This window comes from Quercus suber, unplaced genomic scaffold (genome assembly GCF_002906115.3).
Source record: "Quercus suber isolate HL8 unplaced genomic scaffold, Cork oak 2.0 scaffold_15, whole genome shotgun sequence".
Lineage (NCBI taxonomy): Eukaryota > Viridiplantae > Streptophyta > Magnoliopsida > Fagales > Fagaceae > Quercus > Quercus suber.
The window spans coordinates 503,385-527,695 of NW_027069480.1; the positions used below are offsets into that span (position 1 = coordinate 503,385).

General features: G+C 33.7%; 2 protein-coding genes, 1 long non-coding RNA gene and 1 other non-coding gene across 4 annotated transcripts; 1 reads left to right on the top strand and 3 right to left on the bottom strand.

Annotated features, from left to right (window-relative positions):
- Nucleotides 1-33: 33 nt before the first annotated feature.
- LOC111997330 (disease resistance protein Roq1) lies at nucleotides 34-5,535 on the bottom strand. The gene is given in 4 exon segments (XM_065781497.1): nucleotides 34-3,052; nucleotides 3,055-3,515; nucleotides 3,811-4,347; nucleotides 5,342-5,535. Coding segments are annotated over 3 exon segments (1,392 nt in total). The 5' UTR covers nucleotides 4,323-4,347; nucleotides 5,342-5,535; the 3' UTR covers nucleotides 34-2,633.
- A 4,342-nt stretch (nucleotides 5,536-9,877) lies between these two features.
- LOC111997348 (uncharacterized CRM domain-containing protein At3g25440, chloroplastic) lies at nucleotides 9,878-14,804 on the top strand. Its single transcript, XM_024029427.2, has 4 exons — nucleotides 9,878-10,226; nucleotides 10,750-11,071; nucleotides 12,713-13,120; nucleotides 14,178-14,804. Exons 1-4 carry the CDS (start codon nucleotides 10,102-10,104, stop codon nucleotides 14,712-14,714), a joined length of 1,392 nt encoding a protein of 463 aa, XP_023885195.2. The 5' UTR covers nucleotides 9,878-10,101; the 3' UTR covers nucleotides 14,715-14,804.
- A 1,356-nt stretch (nucleotides 14,805-16,160) lies between these two features.
- LOC136070905 (uncharacterized) lies at nucleotides 16,161-20,163 on the bottom strand. Its single transcript, XR_010632194.1, has 2 exons — nucleotides 19,848-20,163; nucleotides 16,161-16,607 (listed from the first exon to the last, which is right to left on the bottom strand). It is a non-coding gene; the product is annotated as an uncharacterized LOC136070905 (long non-coding RNA).
- Nucleotides 20,164-20,648: 485 nt separating this feature from the next.
- On the bottom strand, nucleotides 20,649-24,134 carry LOC111997355 (uncharacterized). The gene is made up of 2 exons (XR_010632197.1): nucleotides 23,791-24,134; nucleotides 20,649-21,040 (listed from the first exon to the last, which is right to left on the bottom strand). It is a non-coding gene; the product is annotated as an uncharacterized LOC111997355 (transcript).
- Nucleotides 24,135-24,311: the final 177 nt, after the last annotated feature.

Genomic DNA, 24,311 nt, shown 5'->3' on the forward strand with positions numbered 1-24,311 from the left:
GGTTCAAAGGGGAATGCAATATCTACATAGAGCTTCTGTTCATGTATAATATGTATTTGGCTTGCATGAATTAACATACAATTAATGGAATTTATTCTTGAAAATCTGTGAAAATATCTACTACTAGCAGTGTCATGTTTATTTTGTGAATATCCACAAAAAGATTAAACGGAAGAAAAAGCTCAACTGAAACAACCAACCATGGACATCCACCTTCTCTATTTTTTCAAAAGACGCTTGGATCTCCTGTATATCCTTCTCCTACCCTTGCAACTCACCAACAGGATTGGTTGCTAGTTGGGACACTCTCTAAAAGTCTACACTTGCTTATCCTGTTGCTGACAAGGTTTTTCTTTGTTTTTTGAACTGTTAGTTACCCTGCATATTGAAATCAAACTTTTACAATACAAGACCATATTAGTGACAGAGAAAGGCTCTTTCTTCAAGGTTGTCTTGTTCCTATGAGTCCAAATAGACCATAAAATAGAGAAATAAGACAATGAGAAGTACTTTAAGATCCCTAAATCTCCCTCCCTTTGTCTAGCTATTCAACCATGCCTGAATCAAATAAGGCCAAATGAAATCAGTTCTAATGTACGGATCAAACCAAACTAGATTTCTCTAGATGAAAAGGAAAAAAATATATATGATCTTTCAGTATCTTTGACTTAAAGGACTTAGTACTCAGATGCGTTCTCAATTCTACCCTCAAAAGAAAAAATTCAATAAAATTCTCCAAAGAACGACAATCATTTTAGGAGGTAATTGTAACCTACATAACTAGTTCCAAAGCTCAGGGTCTTGACTTATGGTTGTGCTAGTAAGATTAATAAAGGACCTGCCAACTTGGTTTCTACAATTCCTAGTATGCAATAGCCATTAGCCTTTTTCAACCAAATAAACCTGAGAAGCTTGTCAGCAACACAAACAAGAATTTGTAAAATTCTCTCAGAATCATTTTGGCTATAGAGTTTTCAAACTAATGCAGAATTTCACCTGACAGTATCTTTGACTAGCACATATGGTGCAACATGTAGAGAACCTATGCAATTTCATTTGACATCCCTTTTCCTTTGGGGAAATCCAATAAAATATGAACCTTGTGTGTGTGTACTTGGATGTTAATAAAGGTGTATTATCAATTCACTATGAAATGTATTTCATTAGGCTAAAATGACAAAGCAACAATGAATATGTGACAAAACTTAAATTCTAGACATAATGCATCAACAACGATAACAAGTAGAGTAGGGTTTACAAATCTAAACAGACTACCTTCTCCAATTTTCAACCGTGTCTACACAGTTGTTTGCATGCATGAATTTAATTACTAAAAAGACAAACATGTGAAACAAGCATGGATGGTTTTCCTTGTTTATGATTTGAAATAAGTCTGGGGTTTTTCAAGAATATCAATGTTATGTATAAAATGAGTTTAAACTATTAATATTACAGATCAACATGGCAACGCAAGTGATAGGTTGATACCAGCATTTCCATTCAAATATGACATTACATATATTTTATTTAACTCCTGAATGTCTGAAGAAAAAAAAAATCAGGGGGAAAAAAATAAAGATAGAAACGAAAAATCTAATTTACAAAAAGATGTCACTTTTAAATGAGATTCAAATATTATTAAGATCTCACCCATGCCTTTGCACAAGCATCACAAGTGAGGATGAGGTGTAAGATGTTTTCCTAACATTGCAAAACAGTGGAAGCACATGGCTAAAGCCACTTTGTAATAATTAGTGTTCAAATACTATCCATCTATTATTCACAGTATTTGTTGATTTCCATTAGTGATTGCTACCCTTTTGAACTTTTTCTTCAATTGCAATTATTAATCCTTGGTGCATGCCTCTTTCATCTTCACCTAATTTGTATTTTTTTTTTCTTTTTTTTTGATAAATAACAAAAAATCGTTAACGAAAAAACAAAAACAAAAAAGCTATTAGCTTCAACAAAACCTTACAGTTTAATTAACTTAAATATAAAGTTGGACAAGGATACTTAAATTACCTTTTCTCCTTTCCAAAGTTGCTCAATGTAGCTACCACACATGTAAAGTTCAACAAGCTCATTTGATTGGAAATTTAATGGCAAAGATTTTGAAGGGTACCCACTCCAGTCAAGAAATCTTAAGCCAATAGGAAGGTGCTTGGGTTCATGTAGAAGTTAAAGATTATTAATAATGAGCAATTTAAGATGATGCATCTTTGAAAAAGATTTAAAATTCCAATATGCCTCTTTTGATTCAGGCAAATTTAGGATTATGCTTTGAATTGTGTTTGTTCCATAATAATCAAAAACAAAAAGGGATTAGTGAACAGCAAAATGTATGATTACCAAAACTACTCTAAGTTGAACTTTTTTGAATAATATAATGGGGTATGTGCTCAAGTTTTCTAAATAACCTCTTACCATGTTTTTTGTTAGTACACTGACAATGTCTTCAAATGACCATAGAATGCTACACTTTCTAGGCTCTTCAGGGCACTCTTCATGAACTATTTTCCTGCCCATTTCTTGTAGTAAATCATGCATCCACACCCCTAAACCATTCATTTTTATGAGCGATTTATCAATTAGAACCTCTAATCCAACATTAGGGTATAGGCCAAGATAATCTAGTTTTTTACTACACTACTTTTGTACTCATGATTAAAGAAACAGGCAACATATAGGAATATTTTTTTCTCTGTTTCATGTAGTCCATCATAACTTATTTTAAGTGCTTGAAAAATTGCACGTTCAGGAAACTCTTTAATTCTCATTAATGTACTTTTCCATTGATTGATGCTTCTATCCAGCAAAAAGGAACCCAAAATCTCAATAGGTAAAGGAAGGCCTTTAGTATATTGTACAACATCTTTGGATAGCTCTAGATAATCATTGGGAGGATAGTCTTTATTAAAAGCTTTCAAACTCAAAAGATGAAGAGCTTCATCATCATTCAATCCTTTAGCTTCGTATATTTCATCTACTCTAAGTACATGTAGTAAATGTCTATCCCTTGTTGTTATGATAACTCTACTACCAGAACCAACCAATCATGCTTCCCAACTAACTTTTTCAACTGGTCTAACTGATCTATATCATCAAAAACGATAAGAATTCTTTTACGACGTAATTTATTCTTGATCACAGAAACTTCCTCTTCAACATCTTGTATACTCATACTTTCATTTAATATTTTTCTAATAAGTTTTTGTTGCAATGGAATTAAACTATCTTTTTCACAAACCTCCCTAACATTAGGGAGAAAGCAACAACCTTCAAACTTCTTCGAAACCATTTCAAAAACGACTCTAGCAAGAGTTGTTTTACCTATTCCCCCCATCCCCCAAACCCCTATAATGCGAACATCATTAGACCCTATAGCCAAACATGACTCCAATTCCTCCACTCTAGATTCTATTCCTACAAGGTCTTCAATATCATCTAAGAATGCATAATTTAATTTATGCCATACTTCTGCCACAATATTTTGGATAAGCTGTGCTTCAAAACTGCAATGAAGAGAGAATGATATTTAGTGAGTACCACCCATAAATAGGACCAAAAAAGAAAGTAGGCATCCAATGTTCTATTTTGTTGACTAAAACAAGAAAAAGTAGATAACTATGTGCAAGGAAAACTTGAAAGAAATACAAAAAGGTAAATTAATTATATCAGGTCAAAATAGAAAAGAAGCATGAATATCTATGTCGCTTTACTTAAAGTTCAAAACAAGGCTTAAGATAAGAAGAGTATTTATTTTAAGTCTGAACATTTAAAAGCAAGTAATATGTCAAATTGGATTACCTATCTTGGAGGTGCCACCCTTTGATATTTGCCACCTCTATTAAAGCAGCTCTCCATGTTTGCACTTTCTCTATGTGATCCTTGAAACATTCTTCATGTTTAAAAAAGGCTTGGGCAAAGGTGCCTGTTTGTTTTCTTACTGTAGATGGATTCACATCATAAAAAATTGGCAAAACTATTGTGGTCATCTCTTTCCTGCATTCAATGATCTTTGCAAGTTTTTTCAAGCACCATATTGAAGATACATAGTTCCTTGAGAGAATGACAATTGCAAATCTTGATTCTTCTATTGCTTTCAAGAGCTCCGATGAAATAGATTTTCCTCTCTCAAGATTTTCCTCATCTCTAAAGGTGAATATGCCTTTTTGTTTCAAAGCAACAAACAGATGGTCCATAAAACTAGTGCGAGTATCATCACCTCTAAAACTAAGAAAGACATCATATTTGCACTGTTGTGTTGAAGATGAACATGATGACGAAGAGGAGGCCTTCTTAGTGCTAATGGCAGACATTGGAAATATGTTGGCAAGTATTGAACTACAATAAAGATATAAAAAAAAAATAGAATAAAAATATAGTTTCAATTAAAATTAAAAGGAAAAAAAATTAGAGAAGAAAGGAATGATTTGTTGTGGAACTTGTATGAACTTGTATGAAAAGTGAAAACTTACAGATTTGAGAAATGAATTTGCGGTAGTGAGTGTAAAGCTCAAAAATACCTTAGAAACAACATATTTAATTCCTGTTATATAATTGCTTTATTATTAATGGAACGACCATTATTTTTTCTTTTGTTTGTGAGTATGTGAAAGAGAGGTGGGAGGCATTAATAAAATTAAGGTCACAATAATCTCACAACTACACTCAATTTGCTGTGTACCTTGCACATGGACCATTACCAAAATAATAATAATAGTAATAATAAAAGCTAGTGGGTAGTGAATTACTGAATTAGTGATAGGCCCAAGGAAGGGGTAGTAGGGAAATTGGGCATTGTAAATTCTTGTGAATTTTGTGGTGATCCTAGCATTGCTGGGCATTCACATCCTCTCTTTTCAGTGAAATCAAATTTAAAACAAAAAAACAAAGTGGGTGTGCAAGCAAGTGTCCCTATCCTTCCAGGAGTTGCAAACTGAAAATTATTTAAATCACATTTGATCCTATATACAGGTAAAAAACCCTTCCCCTTGTCAACTAAAATTATGTATCCATTTTTAATTTTGTCAAAAGAATACAAATTATATCAGATTCACAACTATTCCTGAACAGGCTTACAGTTAAATTTTCACATAATAGTGAAACACAAAAAACGTTGGTAATTTAACAATCAAAGTTGGTATAAGAGGATAAATTTCAGATACTACAAAAACAAAACCCAGGATAAAATCTTTATGTCCCTCTGCTTTCTCATCATCCAATCCAAGTAGAAATTTGAAACGCAAACTAAATATCAATTTCAAAAAAAAATAAAAATAAAAGCAAAGAATTCACAAAAAGCATTGCATTGAATATATAAGAGAAGCGAAAGGACCTTGAGGATGCGGATCACGTTGTCCAGGTCGAGAGGAGACGAGTAGGCTTGAACTTGAACGATTGGTGGTTAACAAAAACCTTACCGAGTGCTCATCAATTTGAGAAGAAATAAATAATTGAAGGGAAAAACTATAAAGTTTTGTTTACTCTTCATTTTGCCTTTTTAACAACTTCTTCGCTAGCTTTATTTGAGCACTGTGATTGTATAATTAATTAATAAATAAATAAATAAATAAGCACATTTTAGCCTCTAAGCCCAAAATACACCCCAAATTATGGAAAATTACTTTAAAACACATGATTTTTAACATTTATACTAGCAATGTTTATTTTGTATTTAGTTTTTTTATTCTTTATTAAGAGAATGAAGGAAGAGAGCGAAGAGTAATTTTTGTGTGTCAAAAAAAATTAAAAAAAATATTTTTTAATATTTTAATGAAATATGGTATAAAGATAAATAATTTTAAAAAAAAAGATAAATGATATTTTAAAAAGTGATTATGTAAAATAATATATATATATATATATATATTCATGTATTTTTAGGCGAGCTATAAATTATATTGCTTTTTTTTTTATAAACAAAAAAAGTTTCACACGTATGATCATTAACTAGGCCTGCTTGAACCTGCAACAGTCTTAGTGTGGGCACCCGTAGGTGCATTAGGATTATCCTCGTCATAATAATATAGGGTCCGTTTGGATTGAACTTATTATTGCTGAAACTGAAAACTGAAAACTGAAAATACTGTAGCAAAATAATTTTTAAATGTGTAAATAGTACTGTGGGACCCATCTTTAATATTTTTTTAGTGCGTGAACAGTGCCAAACAGTGCATAAACAGTATTTTTTTTGTCTCTATACAGTAAAATCATATGATTTTACTGTTCACTTTCCAAAAACAAAAAAAAAGTGGAGGAAAACGCAGCCTCCAGACGAATACGTTGAGGCCAAACTGCACCATAGTATTTTTACAAAGTACACGACTCAAATTATGTAACCCTTAGACGCACACTTGTGATCCATTCAAAATTCAGATGCCACCGCGATATGACACGCATATTTACTTTCTTTCTGTGTGTGCTCAGTTCGAGAATAAGAGAGAATAATAGTGTGTGGACTGTATGTTAATGTTATAGAGAACTTGTGGACAGTAATTCCCATTTGATTGATCGTCATCTTTGTCGTCATTTACTGGCCATGAGTATCAGTATACAAGGGTGACGTGGTGATCCTCTTGTACACCCAATAATTTTTCGAGATGTTGGGGGTCCTTTTAGAAAACACAAGGTTTTAATAATTGAGCCAGTTTAAGAATAAAAAAATGAAGATGTATAAGGTTTAAGAATAAAAAAAGTCAAACATAGGTTAGAGGTTTTAGTTTTATAATATATATAGATTAATTTAATATCAAGTTATCAACTAAATTCCAAATAAATTTAGTGAATTAGTGATATTTTTTCAAAAATTTTACTAAGATTTCAATAATTTTTAAACACACTTCTACAACATATAAGAAAAACAAAATATAATAAAGTTGGCATAAATGGAAAAAAAAATATTAAGATTATAGAAAATCATTTAGAGAGGCATAATTACAATAAAATCACCAAATAAAAAAAATATAAATATATTAATTCTAATAAAATTAATTATGAAAATACACAAAATATTTAAAATTTATTGATTGGCTATTATAATTCCCCTTCCCACTTATAATTTTTCTAAATATATATATATATATAATTTAGTGGTTAGCCCATTCCAAAAAAAAAAAAAAACTAGCTTGATCGTATGCACTTTGTATGTGAGATGATGCTTTTTTTTTAGTGTCATAATTTTACACTAATCTCAATTTAAGAGTTACACATTTGCCTACTAGTATACGCATCTACGAACTATTGATATAACCAGGTGTGAGGATAGCACAAATGTGACTAGTGTTTTTCCTTGGATTATTACATATATGGGGCTCCTTGTAGTTGTTAATAACCCAGTATATGCCCGATGTGGGACTCATCATACACCCACACATTACATAATCAATCAAATTAGGGCATCACAATCCCCCCCAACTTAAATCCCTAGCATCCTCATTAAGGCCCACTTTGTGGGGTAATGTCTCTGAGCCCACACAGAGTTACTGAACTAGCTCTGATACCATATGTAACGACCAAAGAAGAAACGCTAATCATATCTGCGCTATACATCAAAAAAACTAGTTACAATTGAGGCTCTTTATAATTGTTAATAATCCAATATATGCCCAATGTGGGACTCATCAAACACCCACACACATCCCACAATCAATCAGATTGGGGCATCACAATCTCCCTCACTTAAATCCCTAACATCCTTGTTATTGTGGCTAGCGTTTTTTCTTGATTCGTTACAAGCCAAACCAATCTCATCTCTTCTCTCCAAAACAAAACCCATAAACTCCTATCTTTGCCCCTAGATGATTGTTTTTCATGAAAATATTTCTAAATTCATTTTTGGGTTGTAATTATTAGTATTTGTCTTTTTATAGATATATCTTTTTAATATCATGTAGTAATTTAAACATTGATTATTGGTATGTACTTGATTTTCTTTTTATTTGAACCAATTTGAGGTAAAATTGCGCAACACTTAACTCTGGCATTGTTGTTTTGTGTAAAATGCTTATTAGATTACGATTGAGTGTTGCAAAAAGCAGCCCACATGTTATCATATGAACAATTCACCAATAAATTTAATGGGTGTTAAATTTTTTATAAAAACTATATAAATATATATATAGACACACACGAAAGGGGTCCATTCAATACTTTAAATGGGTTCCATGTTAAACCGTAATCGTATGGTAGATTTTGTGTATTTTTATTATGTTGCCTAATGCCTCATATTTTTTTTAATTATGTTGCATGCCAAAAATATTTCATACTTTATATGTGAGTTAATTTCCACAAGTTACTAGTTACCGCTTGCTTTTCATATAAAATATGTCATAGAAAGAGCTAAAACCAGATTAGTCAATACCCTTTTCTCAAAAAAAAAAAAAGTCAATACACATTTCAATTTAATAAGCATTAGTATTGGTAATGTTAAAAACTTAAATTGTCATTTTTAGCCTCATAAACAACAAAATACATGCTACATTAATGGCGCCATCGTCAAAAAATTTAACAAATTTGCTACATAGTAAACTGTTATATGCAGTTTTGATGTTAGTGTGTGAGTATATTCTCTTATCTCATTCCTTCCCCTAAATAAGAGTGTGTTTCTCAAAATAAAAAAAAAAAAAAGTAAACTGCCATTGGCAATCTATTGTTGCAACAAGTGCAAAAAAAGAAAAAGATATATATATATATATTTTCTCTCTCTTTTCTCGTTAGAAAAATATTTTCTCTCTTTTTTTTTTCTCTCTCCCTAGTCTCTATCTCTCCGGTCTTTTTTTTTTCCTTTCTTTTTTTCGGTGTGGGTTCGTGGGAGTGAGAACAGGCCTTCATCTGAACATCGCACATGGCTTAGGAGTCGCATTGCTTTTGGATCGAAGTTTGGTCTGGGTTCGTGGCTGGGTTGCTAGGTTCGTGGTGTGGGTTGATAGTTGTTGGCGGTGTGGGTTCGTGAAGAAAATACTACAGTATTTAAGAAAATAGAAGAGAAAATGTTTGTGAGGGTTTTAGCTTCTGGGACGCTTTCCAAGTCTCATCCTATCAAGAATCTATTCTCCAATGCTTTCTTCTTCACTCCCTTCTTCTTCTTTTCCAAATACCCACCTCGCAAAACAAGGTATCTCTCTCTTTCTGTACTCTAACATAGAGTTTTTGCATTCAATAACTGTTTTTTTTGGCTCTGTTTGGTAGCTCCCAAATTATCAAAGATTCAATCTTTACATTTACAACTCAAATTTTGTAGTGGGTTTTTCATCATCATCTTCTTCTTCTTCTTCTTCTTCTCCTCCTCCACTCAATAGAAGGGAGACTTTCAGTTTCACAAAGATTTTGACTTTGTATACTACTGTCTCTTTGTAGACTTCGGACTCAGAGCATTTCAGTAACTGAAATTGTTTAGAATTTGTTAGCATGAATTATTATTCTTACATTATATTCTTTTTATCTGGCTTATAAAATAAAAAAAATAAAAAAAAAAAGCAAGGAAAAATGTTTGAGTTAAAGAATTTACGATTGAGTGTTGAATTTAATGAGAGATTGAAGTTATGTATTTCTCATTTTTGGTGAATTTTGTAATTCATATATTACTTAGCTCTTACTGGAAAACAATGCTCTTAAAGATTACCTCACACTGCAATAGCATGGGTGATTTTATATGCAAGGTCTTGGGTCAGGAGCAATCTGCTTCTTGGATCCTCTGCAATGTTAAAAGTTTTCCCATTGAGGGGCGTCGATGGATTCATTCAGACCCATTTTTAAGTTCGGCTGAAAAAGTTTTGGAACCACCAAAGCATTCTATTGTAGCAACAAGTGCAAAAAAAAAAAAAAAGATATATATATATATATATATTTATTTTCTCTCTCTTTTCTCGTTAGAAAAATATTTTCTCTTTTTTCTCTCTCTCTCTCTCCAGTCTCTATCTCTCCGGTCGGTGTGGGTTCGTGGGAGTGAGAACAGGCCTTCATCTGAACATCGCACATGGCTTAGGAGTCGCATTGCTTTTGGATCGAAGTTTGGTCTGGGTTCGTGGCTGGGTTGCTAGGTTCTTGGTGTGGGTTCGTGAAGAAAATACTACAGTATTTAAGAAAATAGAAGAGAAAATGTTTGTGAGGGTTTTAGCTTCTGGGACGCTTTCCAAGTCTCATCCTATCAAGAATCTATTCTCCAATGCTTTCTTCTTCACTCCCTTCTTCTTCTTTTCCAAATACCCACCTCGCAAAACAAGGTATCTCTCTCTTTCTGTACTGTAACATAGAGTTTTTGCATTCAATAACTGTTTTTTGGCTCTGTTTGGTAGCTCCCAAATTATCAAAGATTCAATCTTTACATTTACAACTCAAATTTTGTAGTGGGTTTTTCATCATCATCATCATCTTCTTCTTCTTCTTCTTCTTCTCCTCCACTCAATAGAAGGGAGACTTTCAGTTTCACAAAGATTTTGACTTTGTATACTACTGTGTCTCTTTGTAGACTTCGGACTCAGAGCATTTCAGTAACTGAAATTGTTTAGAATTTGTTAGCATGAATTATTATTCTTACATTATATTCTTCTTATCTGGCTTAAAAAATATAAAAAATAAAAAAAAAGCAAGGAACAATGTTTGAGTTAAAGAATTTACGATTGAGTGTTGAATTTAATGAGAGATTGAAGTTATGTATTTCTCATTTTTGGTGAATTTTGTAATTCATATATTACTTAGCTCTTACTGAAAAACAATGCTCTTAAAGATTACCTCACACTGCAATAGCATGGGTGATTTTATATGCAAGGTCTTGGGTCAGGAGCAATCTGCTTCTTGGATCCTCTGCAATGTTAAAAGTTTTCCCATTGAGGGGCGTCGATGGATTCATTCAGACCCATTTTTAAGTTCGGCTGACGAAGTTTTGGAACCACCGAAGCAGCCCAAGAAGAGTGCAATTGTTGGTGGTACTGTTGATACTAAAGTGAAGAGAAAAAAGCTAAAGGGTAAAAGAGCAGTTGTAAGGTGGCTGAAGTTTTTTAGGTGGAAGAAGAAGAAAGAGTATGAAAGAATGACTGCAGAAGAAAAAATTCTTTACAAATTGAGTAAGGTAAGTTCATTCTTTTACTTGTCCCCCCATTTTTATAGTCCAAAAGAAAAGCTACCTATTCTTTTTATTATTATGTAAATATATCATGGATTAGAATGATCTAAGTTACCCAATATGATAGACAACAGAACCTATCAAATTCCCTAAATTTTTTCAACAGGTGATAAATGCTCTTAACAGGATGATACTTCTTTATTTTCTTAGTAATATGTCATATATCAATTTTTTAAAGTTTGATACAGTCTTATTTTTGTAGAGTAGCAGGCATATATGCAGTTTTGAAGGTAATTTTTGAGTTATAGTCTTTTAGATCACTTTTCTTTGGAATGAGTGCGCGCTTGGGTGTTGATGTTATACAAACTATGTGACTTGGTTTGTTTATCGAAAAGATGGGCAAAAAATATCCATACCATTGATAGTTTAAACTTTTGGGATGTATGCTCCAACACTTGCTTAACTGCTTTCTAGTTGTTGGTCTCTTGCATGTCATCTTACTTTTTCCTAGCCTAATATGGACATATTTGTGGCTAGAGTTGTATTAACATGTCATAACTTTAAACTTAGAGGCTGGAGGAGTTTCAGTGGAGCTAATTGGCTTTTTGGGTTAAAGTATTACATTTATGAAGGTTGCTCTGCTTGGATGAGTTATGCTATTCTATATTATATGATATTCAGATGGATGGGGAGATACCTAAAGGGTATCTTGCATTTGGTGGAAATGTCTCTGATATATAGATAGTGGAGTCCATTATTTGGCCGACTTACATTCGTTTGAGTGGCATGTTTTAGTTCTTTACTGCTGTTGTGTAGAATCTATACAAGATTTCAATTTTGAATGATGGAGATTGTAGAGGTTTAGACTTCATAATGTTATATTTGCTCTTTTAGAGTATTCTTTGATACAATTTTTTTTATGAGTAAGAAAGATTCTTTGATAATTTTTATTAATAATTAAGATCAATTGTTTGAAGTAGACAAACATTACAATGGGCAGCATGGAGTATACCAGCTGTATACTTATGGATCTCCCTTGATTTTTTTTTTTTTTTTTTGGATGGGTAGCTTGATATTTTGGTCAAAGGTATCCATCTGCATTGTGCCGAAGACTTGTCTCAAGTCTTATTAGTGAGTGTTGCATAAGACAATTCTAGCAATGGAGTTAATGTTGTAAGCTCAAAGTGGACTATACTTCTGTTAGACAGTAGTTCTAAAATATTTTTAACACAAATTTACTCATTAACAAGTCAAGGCCAGAGCTATAGGATAAAATATTATTTATATTTTTGTAGCAAAATGAACTATTAACCCAGTTAGCTTACTTGGAAGGACCCTGGAACATTTTAAACACTTATCTGATTTTCAAAGTACATAGATTCTTTAGTGTTTTTGTATCTTTACATTAATAGCTTGCACTAATTTACAAACTAAATTGTTTAGTTTAACCTAGATAGTCTTTCCATGATTTTTGGGATCTTCTGTCTACATTTGCAAGTAACATATATGAAAATTCAGTATTGATTTTCACTTATTGAGGCTGCATCAATCATAAATGACTTACTGATCTTAAAACTCATTACTCTATGTTTTTCTCTATCTTCTTTTTATAAATGTATTTATATTGCTTGCTTGGTCTTTTTCCAGGCTCGAAAGAAAGAGGAAAGATTTGTTGATGGCCTTAAGAAGATTGAGCCTAAAGAGACATCAGAAACAACTCATGATCCAGAGATATTGACCCCAGAGGAACACTTTTTCTTTTTAAAGATGGGTCTCAAATGCAAGAATTACGTGCCTGTTGGAAGACGGGGAATCTACCAGGGTGTAATTTTGAACATGCATCTGCATTGGAAAAAGCACCAGACTCTGCAGGTGGTGGTCAAGACATTTTCACCAGAGGAGGTCCGAGAGATTGCTGCTGAGCTGGCAAGATTGACTGGAGGAATTGTGCTTGACATTCATGAAGAGAACACAATTATTATGTACAGGGGGAAGAACTATTCTCAGCCGCCAACAGAGATTATGTCACCCAGGATCACTCTCTCCAGGAAGAAGGTTCTGATCTCTTTGTTTTATATTACGTATGAGATGTAAAATCAACTGTTAGAGATGTAAATGCATCAACTGTTAGAGATGTAAAATCAGTTCAGATGTCAAAGCATCCTTCTTGTCCAATCTTGTATTGACTCTCTTTTCTGGGGTTTGGGACATCTTTTCTTTTTTTTATTTTCAACATAGTTCTGGGTGGGTTGCTGTGGTAGCTTTCTTTCCAAAAAGGAGGGGGGTGGGGGGGGGGGGGGGAGAAAAGGTAGGTGTTTAATTTTCTGCAATATTAAAGAAGAGGAATAGGAAATGACAACCACTGTAATAACTTAATTCTAACATCTAACCATCTGTGTCTTTGAAGTCATCATTCCCTAACGGTACTCTTACATTGTCTGGGTCAATTTCTTGCTGCCAAATGCTCTTGTAAAATAAATTGCTTGAACTCTTCTGAAAGGTTAATAATAATTATCAAAAAAAAGAAAGGTTAATAATCAAGCCCTTTAAAGTTCAGTAATAATTCAGAGCATGTTCCATTGTCAGATAAACCTTCTATTTGGTTGGATCCTGAGGTATCACTCAAGAAAACTACATGCATAAATGGGTTGCCCTTGGTTATGTGGAGTGCCTGTTTTAGGCATCTAAAATTTGGAAATGGGTTTAAAGCTGCCCTTGGACTCTTTGATGCTTAGTTATATCCTTGTTCAAATGTCTCTCTTCACTGACATAAAGGGTTTTTTCTTTCTTTCTTTTTTTTCCACCCGGGCGCCGCGGGGGTGGGGTGGGTTGTGTGAATGATGGAATAACTTTTTACCCACATTTTTCATCTTTTCTTTTCAATAACTGTTGATAAGTTCCTTTATCCCACATGCAAAGTGGATTGAATCCCATGCCTGCACCTTACTAATCTAGTATTGTCATATATCTTAAGTATAAGGCCTTTCAACATTTTTTTTGCTATGAATGGCTTTCATACATCATTGCTTGTTCTACCTATCAAAAAAAAAATAAAAAATACATCATTGCTTGTTCTCATACTTCATTTTCTTCTCTGTTCACTCACCTGCAGGCTTTGGATAAATCCAAATATAGAGATGGCCTCCGAGCTGTAAGAAAATATATTCCAAAACTTGAACAGGATCTTGAGTTGCTCCAAGCACAAGCTAAAAGTGTGCCTGAGAATATTCAAGAGATTGAAGGGACTGAAATTGGAAGAATTGATCCCGAGAGCAGTTCAAACTTCCAATTGAACAATTCCGATAAGCTGAAAGAAATATTGAATAGAAACAAGGAATGCTCTGAGGATGATCCTATGATGGATACAGGTATGGCATCAGATTCTGAAGATCTATCAGATATTTTTGAGACTGAATCTGATTCAGAGACTGAGAATAAGGCGGAACGACCTCTTTATTTGGATAAGTTTGAAAAATTCCCAATTGAAAGTGATGGACAATGTGAAGATTTTGAGGAGCACCTGCGTCAAATATCTGCAGACTCAAAAACTGCCAAATCATGGGAGAAAGATTCTGACTCACCAAATTTTGATGAGGTTGATCGTATATTTCTGCGTGCTGCTTCACTCTTAAAGAAAAAGAGACGATAGAGGGTTTTAAATTATGTATGATTGCCTGATTGGTATTGATGTGGTTAATTAGATGTTAATTTAATCTTCTTCTTCTTCTTTCCTTTAGAAGTAGTGTTTGGTTGCAAGGGAAATTTTCTTTGTTGCTTTGGATGGGTGATCACAGCCAAGGTCTTTCTCTTTATCTCTAAGTTATACTCTCATCCAGTAGATCTTCAAGTCATGACTTCACCCATTATCTTATTTCTACAAGACAAAATGGTGCAACTTATTAGAACTCATAGGCATTTTAAAATGTGCTTAGATCTCTGAGAAGCATTGCAACCTTCAGACGCTAGTTAAATTTCTTAGGGGCCTGTAATTGGCTTTTAGACAACTAAAAGAACATATTTGCTTAGCAATGATTTTTTAAAGCATGTTCTTTATATCTTTAGCATGTGCTTCTATCTAGGCAGAGCCTTGAAGCTTCAAATGTTAGCTACCTTTTTTGTAGTACCTTCAACTAAGTGAAAGGTGTGCTTCAGTTTCTCTTTCCAAATAGACATCCTACCTAATAGCAGTGTCCTCCCACATGAACTCTAAGCATTGTAACTTTAAACCCAGATATCCTACACTTCAATTTTGCCTTATTTGGACATCTTTTGGGAAGGCGAGGAATGGGAGGAAAGAACTTTTCTCTTGTTAAGTATATGTGGGTTGGGGGGGAGAATAGCTTCTAAAGTGAAGGTAGAAGCAGAGCCCGAAAAGAGAGAAAAAACTTAAAAAGTGCACGAGTATTTGAAAGAATAGATGGATAACATAACACATTAGAAAAGACCAATAGGCTGGGGAGCAAGTGGACACCACCAAACGGATAGTATAAGCTCAATGTGGATGGGGCATTTTTTTGCATGATCTTCATGGAACAGGAGTAGAAGTAATCATACAACATAAAATGGCCAGTCTATAATAGCCGTGTCTATGAGAGAAGATGGTGAAAGAAGCAGAGGAAATAGAAACAAAGACAACAGTCAAAGCAATTTGTTCCACATAAATTGCGGGTATTCCAGCACTATAGTAAAAGACATTGGTATTAAGAAAGATATCTCATGCATGATATATGCATCCTCCCTTCCTGCGCGTGTAGGCCACACAATTATGAAATCCACACACTATAAGAGGAAGAATACATATATAAGATACATAACTACATAAGATATATCTTATTAGTGCTTTAGGAATTGGAAGGCATCACATGTTGGAAAGCAAGGCTCTACAGGCTGCTAACTTTAGCCAGTGTTTGGTTGTGAGACAGTCCTTGTTTTGTGAAAGTACTCTATTGAAAGATGCAGCCGGTGTGATTCAATCAAACTTATCTACTTTTATCAGGTAAGGGGAAAAATGGTAGAGTAACTTAGTGGCTACCATGGAAATTGCACTTCGAGAGTTGAGAGTCGAGATTCTTTTCCATGAATACAATCAATAGCAAACTGCAGTAATGTTATAGATCGCAATATATTATTTCTCCATGCAATTTGCAGCGTGATTCCTGTTAGTAGAGAGGAACCATCAATAAATGGACAACATTCATCCTTCATAAGTGTCCATCAAACCTACACAGAATGGCCTAAAGTAATTCCTATTAAATTAGTGATATCAAGGGTCCAATGAAGTCAAAAAAGAGAAAAATGTTCAAGTTCTAAATCCTATTATAAATCAGAGTCCTGCTGCTCCTCCTCCTCAAGTTCCCTTACATTCTGAACTATATCTTGAACTCTTCTTGACATGTGGTCAGTGTGCTCCTCAATATATTTCAACACCATATGTAACTGTTCTTGGTAAGCAGCACAGCGACGTTTACATCGTTGTCTCTCATTGCTAAGTTCAAGGGTCAGCTCTCGAATTCTTTGATCCTTCTCATCCTGCATGTAACAACTGCAAGGTAAAAACATATGGATAGATTAAGGAGAACTAGATTAGAATAGTAAGCATTTGACCTTTCTAATGTATTTCCCATAACCAAGCAATATTAGCCACCCTTCCTTTAACACCATTTTTTAAATATATAAATAAAACTAAAAAAGAATTTTATTCAATGAGGAAAGCTCACATTATACTATTATAGACTCCTAAAGAATAACAAATGACTCAGCAAAAAAAAAAATGAAGATCAAGGAGATCTGTGAAATAAACTTAAGTAGTAGTACTCCTAATCTTAATACAACTTTGAATCAAAAAAGTGCAAGAAATAGACAATCTTAACAACAAATAGCTCCATGCCTTTGAAAGTAAAATTATCCAACTTTCTCGCATAAGAAAATGAGGCATTGCATCCCAAATTACACTATTCTTATGCCAACTATACAATCCCCTCCAGCATAAGTAAACATCTATGACATCCCTTGACATCATCCAATAAGTCCCAATAGTCAAAAACACAAATGATCACAAGTCATGGGCAAATGGGCAATATATTAATAAACAATCCACTGATTCAAAACTACCTTTACACATGCAATACCAATTAACCAGAACAATATTCTGCTTAATTAGATTATCCACTGTCAAATTTTACCCAAGGCTTATGTCCCATACAAAGAAATCCACCTTCTTAGGCACATTACCTCCCCAAACACAAAGGAATTGAGTACTAATGGTCCCTCTTAAACGCTCATAATAAGAGCACACCTCAACTGAATATAAATCACAAATTGGGAACAATAGGTGAATCCCCACTATCCACAATCAAATGTAAATCTGGATATAAATTTTTATGGGAACTGTAAGGTCCATATGCTTTGGTGTTGTCAAACCGTGCCAAATTATGTCTTTTAGTGGAAACAATCATCAAACCACACATCATGCCAAAATCTGATCCTTGTACCATCCCCCAGTATGAAAAACAAAAACAGAGAACAACACCCAGTTAGCTCTAATACCCTTCCATAAACTACACCCATGAGGCTTCTAACAACTCTGACATCCATTCACCCCACTCCTACCCACATTGTGCTCCTTGCGAGACCTCCACAACCACTTATCCAATAAGGCATGATTAAGGTGCTCAATTTCCTCGCTTCCAATCCACCAAAATTTATTGGAGAACACACGAGGTTCCAATTGACCAACTGGAACTTAAATTCCCCTTCTCTCCCACCCCACAAGAAATTCCATTGGATCTTTTCTATCCTATTAGTCACATTAGTAGGAATAGTAAACAAGAACAGGAAATTTGTCAGAATTCTAGACAACATACTCTTAAGAAGAGTAAATCTCCTACCCTTTGATAAATACATTTTCTTCCATCCAGCCAATTCTGATATTTTGGGAAGGTATCCATCAATTTTATAGCAATAAACAGTTTTTTTATGACCATGGAATTAAAACCTTCAAACTTGCAATCTGATATATTTCATCTGAGCTTGCTTGTTGCCTCGACTTCCTTTTCAGAAACGGTTTTAATCCACGCATTGCACTATTTAATAACCTCCTTATTTTTGTATCTCTTTTTATCAATTGTCCCAAAGTCATGTACTAGAAAAATCTAATCAAAGGTTGGAAAAGGTAAAATGTTGCAAGTGCTACTTGTTTCCTTAGTGAGTTGAGAGCTACAAATTGATTTAATCTTGTTCCCACTACCAAATCTTTTGTTACTTCACCCTCTTGTAAATGGTTCAACAGATGGAAGGGTATACAATGGCCAAGAAGACATATTGTCCAAAAATCTTTATATTTAAAAAAAACATATCCAAAATTAAAAGTCTGCTCACCGAATCAAATGATGCCTGGTCCAAATTGTCCCAAATATCAGAAACCACCTTGATTTATCATGGAATCTATTGCTAAAATCTAACTTGGTAGAAAACAAATAGTTATAACCCATTCTTGAAAGAAGTGAGAACCTTTCACTAAAGAAATTAAAAAAAAAAAAAAAAAAAAAAGTTCTCTCAATTACAGATCAAATGGCTTGGTTGAAAATATGCCTAATGTTCTTAAGGTGAAGAAGATAAAAATCTTATTAATGTTAGCTACAGACACTGTAGAATAATGTCAAATATATTTAAATTTTAAGCGGCAGGGCAATTAAAATAATTAGACTGCATATTATATTACAAACATGTGCATTTTGGACCTTTCGTATTAGAAATATGCCATAACTGGAGTCAAGAGAACTTAGATCTAGTGTAGAAGGGTTTACGACAAAAGTCCAACAAAAAAACAAGATTTAGCATAGAAAAGATAATAGGATTGACGTTGGAACAATCAAATATCAACTTCAAAGGCTCCTACAATGAACCAAAATAATGCTATTTATAATACTCTTTAATAATCCTAGAATCCTAATCCTCCATCTCACATGGAACAATGAAATCCTAACATCCAATTTGTTAAAATTCACGTGCCTCACATGACCTTTTAAAATACTAGTCACATCTTTAAAATACTAAAGACATAATCATAACAAAACATAACATAGATAGAAAAAAGACAAGGGGATTCACAATTCCAAAAAAATATATAATATATGTAATCAAGATGCTATGAAAAATAAGACATAGAAAGCATAAGTTGTTCACGATTTTCGTCAGTATGGTTTTTTTTTTTTTTACCTTCCATTGTATGTGTTAGAATATTTTCTTGTAAGTTTTGTGTGAGATTTCCTGTTAATCGCATTATTTATAATAAGAGGTGATGGGTAAGTTCAATGGGTTCATATGTGTGTGTGTGTGTGTGTGTGCGCGCGCAAAAAATATGAAATTGTATTATGCTGTACATGACTACATGCTATGGTTCATGGTGCATTTTTAGCAAGTGGGATCAATAGAAATAATATAACAAAGCATATAAGTTGACATATATCACATCATCCAACACTTCAAAAGCCCGTAAGGGCTAACAAAACCGAAGCCCAGCATAAAGTATGTTGAACAGCTCCACAGAGCTGTGGCTTTAACTTGAAAACCAAGACCAGTGCATGAGGTCTTGAGACAAGTTTGCAACTGAATTGTCCTGTTCTTAACAGGCTAAAGCAATCTGGCTTGAGCCAAGCAGGTTGCCACCAGTAACAAAAAAATTGTCATAACCAATTAACTCCGTACAACTGAAAAATTCAAATTGACATCACAATAAGCAACAATACCTATCATATCATAGAGAATTTCAAAAAAAGCATACCTCACTTATCATACTTTTCCCAGATCCTCTCCATGGAACTTTACTCGGAGATAATAATGTATGATTGTGTTCTTGTATAAATTTGGTAACAACCCACTTTTCTCCATCCCTTAAAGCTAGCCTCAGCATTGCAGGACAACCTTCTCTGGTGAGAGGAGGTGAAGGAAGAACTCTATCTTTCCTGTACACATACTTCTTTTCACGAAAACCTTCTTTTGAACAAACAAAATCTTGACCAATAACCATGTTATTCATTCGTGAGCGCCGATTATGATGAATTCGTACCGTAAACCCAATACGCCTACCATAAGCAATATAAAATAAGCCCAGCATAAAGTATGTTGAACAGCTCCACAGAGCTGTGGCTTTAACTTGAAAACCAAGACCAGTGCATGAGGTCTTGAGACAAGTTTGCAACTGAATTGTCCTGTTCTTAACAGGCTAAAGCAATCTGGCTTGAGCCAAGCAGGTTGCCACCAGTAACAAAAAAATTGTCATAACCAATTAACTCCGTACAACTGAAAAATTCAAATTGACATCACAATAAGCAACAATACCTATCATATCATAGAGAATTTCAAAAAAAGCATACCTCACTTATCATACTTTTCCCAGATCCTCTCCATGGAACTTTACTCGGAGATAATAATGTATGATTGTGTTCTTGTATAAATTTGGTAACAACCCACTTTTCTCCATCCCTTAAAGCTAGCCTCAGCATTGCAGGACAACCTTCTCTGGTGAGAGGAGGTGAAGGAAGAACTCTATCTTTCCTGTACACATACTTCTTTTCACGAAAACCTTCTTTTGAACAAACAAAATCTTGACCAATAACCATGTTATTCATTCGTGAGCGCCGATTATGATGAATTCGTACCGTAAACCCAATACGCCTACCATAAGCAATATAAAATTCTCGAGCATCATCTCTTGACTTGAACTCCATGCCTATGTATGGTTCTAACACATTGCCTATTAACGGAAAACTTTCATTTGGTTGTTCTACTATCTTATCAATTTCACCTATACAAGCATCAACATCCTTTGAAAGATCATAATCAGCAAATTCATGCTCAACAAAGCTTTCAATTTGCAAACATTTTTCACTCTCATCTGAATCAAAAGCTTGATTAGATGGGCTTTCCATTATCCTCCCAGAACAGATTTAGACAGGCTTCCAGTCCATCATGAAGCTGCAGGCAGAAGGTCATATTAAATCAACACTATTTCTAATATCTTTTTTTGCTGAGAAACTCTATTTCTAATATCTTCACAAAGATTGGACAACTTAGCGTAAAATTAAAAACCAAAGATGCCACAAGAACATAGTTAATGAGAACAGAAAAACAAAACACGAGGCATTCTGCATTTGGCAAACCATGGTGAAACAGAATAAAGGCATCATTCTCAAGGCAGATAAGAAAATGATTATTAGAGGAAATCACAATTAGTACACAAACATCAACTGCTACATTCCCCCCCCCCCCCCCCCTTCTTTCCTGCTGACTTTTTGGTCTTAAGAATGCTGGTTTCAAGAATGAGTGATTACCCTTCTCCAACCCTTACTATGAGATTCGGCATTTTTAAACCACGAAATGCTCAGTTTCCATTGGAAACATTCCTCTAATGAATTCCTTGGTAGCTTCTAAGGTAAATGGAATATACAAAATTGCGATCAATCAAATATTGCAAAGCCCTGTATCTATTACCAGAATTTCGGATTATACAGGTTCCATAACATCAGATTGGGGGGTATTCAAAATAAAGGGGAGCACCTTGCTATCATGAGAATGCCAGATGTTACCATAGTGGGTGGGTGGGGGGCGGGTATTGGACTAAAATGAATAGTTAGGGTTCCATCTAAAGAACCCTCAATGATTCATTTTTACTCTGAATTCTAGGGCAATCAAATTGTAGCAATTGCAAAGTTTTGTGGAACTAAATTGTCATATAGCCAAACACAACTTCAGCCCATAGGTGAACAATACAGTAGCACAGAGAACATCTATTTATTAAATGCAAAATATCAGGCTCCTAGTTTACTCTTATAAAGTAAAAAAAGATTTAGAAAGCTTACATTCCTGGCAACAATAATTCTTGTGCATGCACCTTTCTTGACTAAACACTAACAGTTATTAATGGTTAAAAATTACAACTTTAATTGAAACTAAAAATTGAAAACAAAACCCTTCTCTTTAAATACTCCTATCCAAATTAATCACAAGGATATTAGGTAACTGAGTCAGGTTTGGTATTTTTTACGAGATTTGAAGTGTCTTGGTTTATTTTCTTCAAGTCCAAGTTTGTGTTCATTTAGATTTTATTGAGTCATTAGTTTACAAGTCCAATTAGGATTTCCAATGCAACTGGTACAAGAAAAAGTCCTTATATATATGTGCTCAATGTACTCAAATTCAGAGACCATGGAATGATGAGTGTTTTCTCTTGTTATTATTTGGCACACCATTACTGTTTATACAGCCCTTAAACAACAAAAAACTTTCTATCTTTCATTCTTTACAAACCCAAATCAAGCCCTTCTCCTTACATGCCTAAAAACTTACATACTTTCTCAATCAAATGGCCATCAAATAACCCCTTGAGAGAACCCTAAAACTATAATCCTAATCTTTTTTTATTTTTATTTTTTTATTCCTCAATTCCCAGCTCCGTCAGCCACCAAAAATTGAATCTTTTCAAACCCTAAAGCCTTTCCCTTGCCATAACTAACCATGAGATCATAACTTTTCCAAACCAAAAGCCCATCACAAGCAAATGTAGATAGACTCTCTAAATATGTCCCGTGTCACGTTCATTTAAGTCTCACTTTCACTTCTAGAAACCACGCGTGCCTTCATTCAAACTTTTAGTAGTTACAGAAGTAAGGGTGTAAGTGTAACCCTGAATGCATGTTTTGTGCACGCAAGGTGGATGACGGCGTATACATGAGTGCTTGATTTCCCAAACACACATGCATCTGCATGCATGCTTCTGCGAATACAAATATTCATATTGTATTAATTAATGTTAATATTATGAATATTAATACAATTTCTACCATAAGTAGTCAAAAATATTCAGAAAGTGAACAGTTAGTTTATGTGAAAAGATCCTTTCTTCAAATAAAAAACCGAGCAAGAAAAATGGTATTAATTGCATAAAAAATTCATTATTTAAATGTCAAAATAAGAAACCTCTTTATATTTTTCTTATTAATACAACAATGACTTTTTTTATAGGTAGAAATCATCCCAAGTTTCTGCAAGATTCCATGGTTCGGTCACGTCAGACTTGAGTTCTTTCAAAAGAGAACCACAAACAATGACAAGGTTTTAAGTAAAACAAGCAATCCAGATTTAAGAGCATGAGTATAACCTAATTAAGCCAAGGAGCTCTAGCTCAAATGACATTTCCTCCTCCCTAATAATGGATGGAAGGTAAGATCACCCATGAGGTGCAAGTGTGACTTTCCAATGAAAAAATTAAATCAAGAAAAAAATATTATATAGAAGCAAGCCAACTTGAATTACACCTACAACCCAACATAATGCAACAATTCTTCACTTACAAAGAGAACAGACAAATCATGCAAGTCATTAGTTGAGTAGCAACAAGAAACGAAAAACAAAAAAACAACAAAAAAATGAAGTTCCTAATCCATTATTAGTTGTTAGTAAGATGGTAAAAATACTCCTAAAACTGAAACAATTACCGAAGAACTGCAGGGTGGGAAACATTTATATATCAAAATTGTTAATTTGAGGGATTGAACAACAGCTTTTACAATTACAATACAGATGGGTGTAGCAAAATCAAATTTTGCAAAACAAACTATCAGCCTATACATTTTGCAAAGCCAAAAAATCTCAAGCTTATACAGTAATTAGCAAAACCCAACAACCATACATATTGAAACTTTCAAGATAAGAACTTGGGTCCAAACCTGACATGGGTTTTCTCAGAGCATGGTGTTTGAGTCAATGTAGCTGAGAAAATCAAGGTAAAATCACTAGAAATCAGAACCCTCCTCTCACCCAAACTCTTAACAAAGCAATTTTGGATTGCTCTGGTTATAGTTTTTATCTTACTTTAATTCAAAATGGTTTCAGCCCCAAGACTCAAAGTTTCAAATTTTCAATCTTTTTTATTTTCCCACGTTTTCATGGAAACCAAACGGAGCGCGTTTAGACTTTTTAGATAGAAAGAAGAGAACAAAAGTTGTGTTTTTGATGAGACACTAAAAAAATAGTAATTTAACACCTGATAAAAAATTAAAAATGTACTACTTATATTTAAGAAAGCAGTGAAATTTTGATTTTTTTTTTTAATAGCAGTTAATACTTGGTGTAAAACAGTAAAAATTGGAGATTAAAGTTAAAATAAAATAAAACCTTGCTGATTCTCCAAAAAAAAAAAAAAAAAACCTTAAAATTTTAAAATGTTAGATTTTTTTGTGTAAAACAG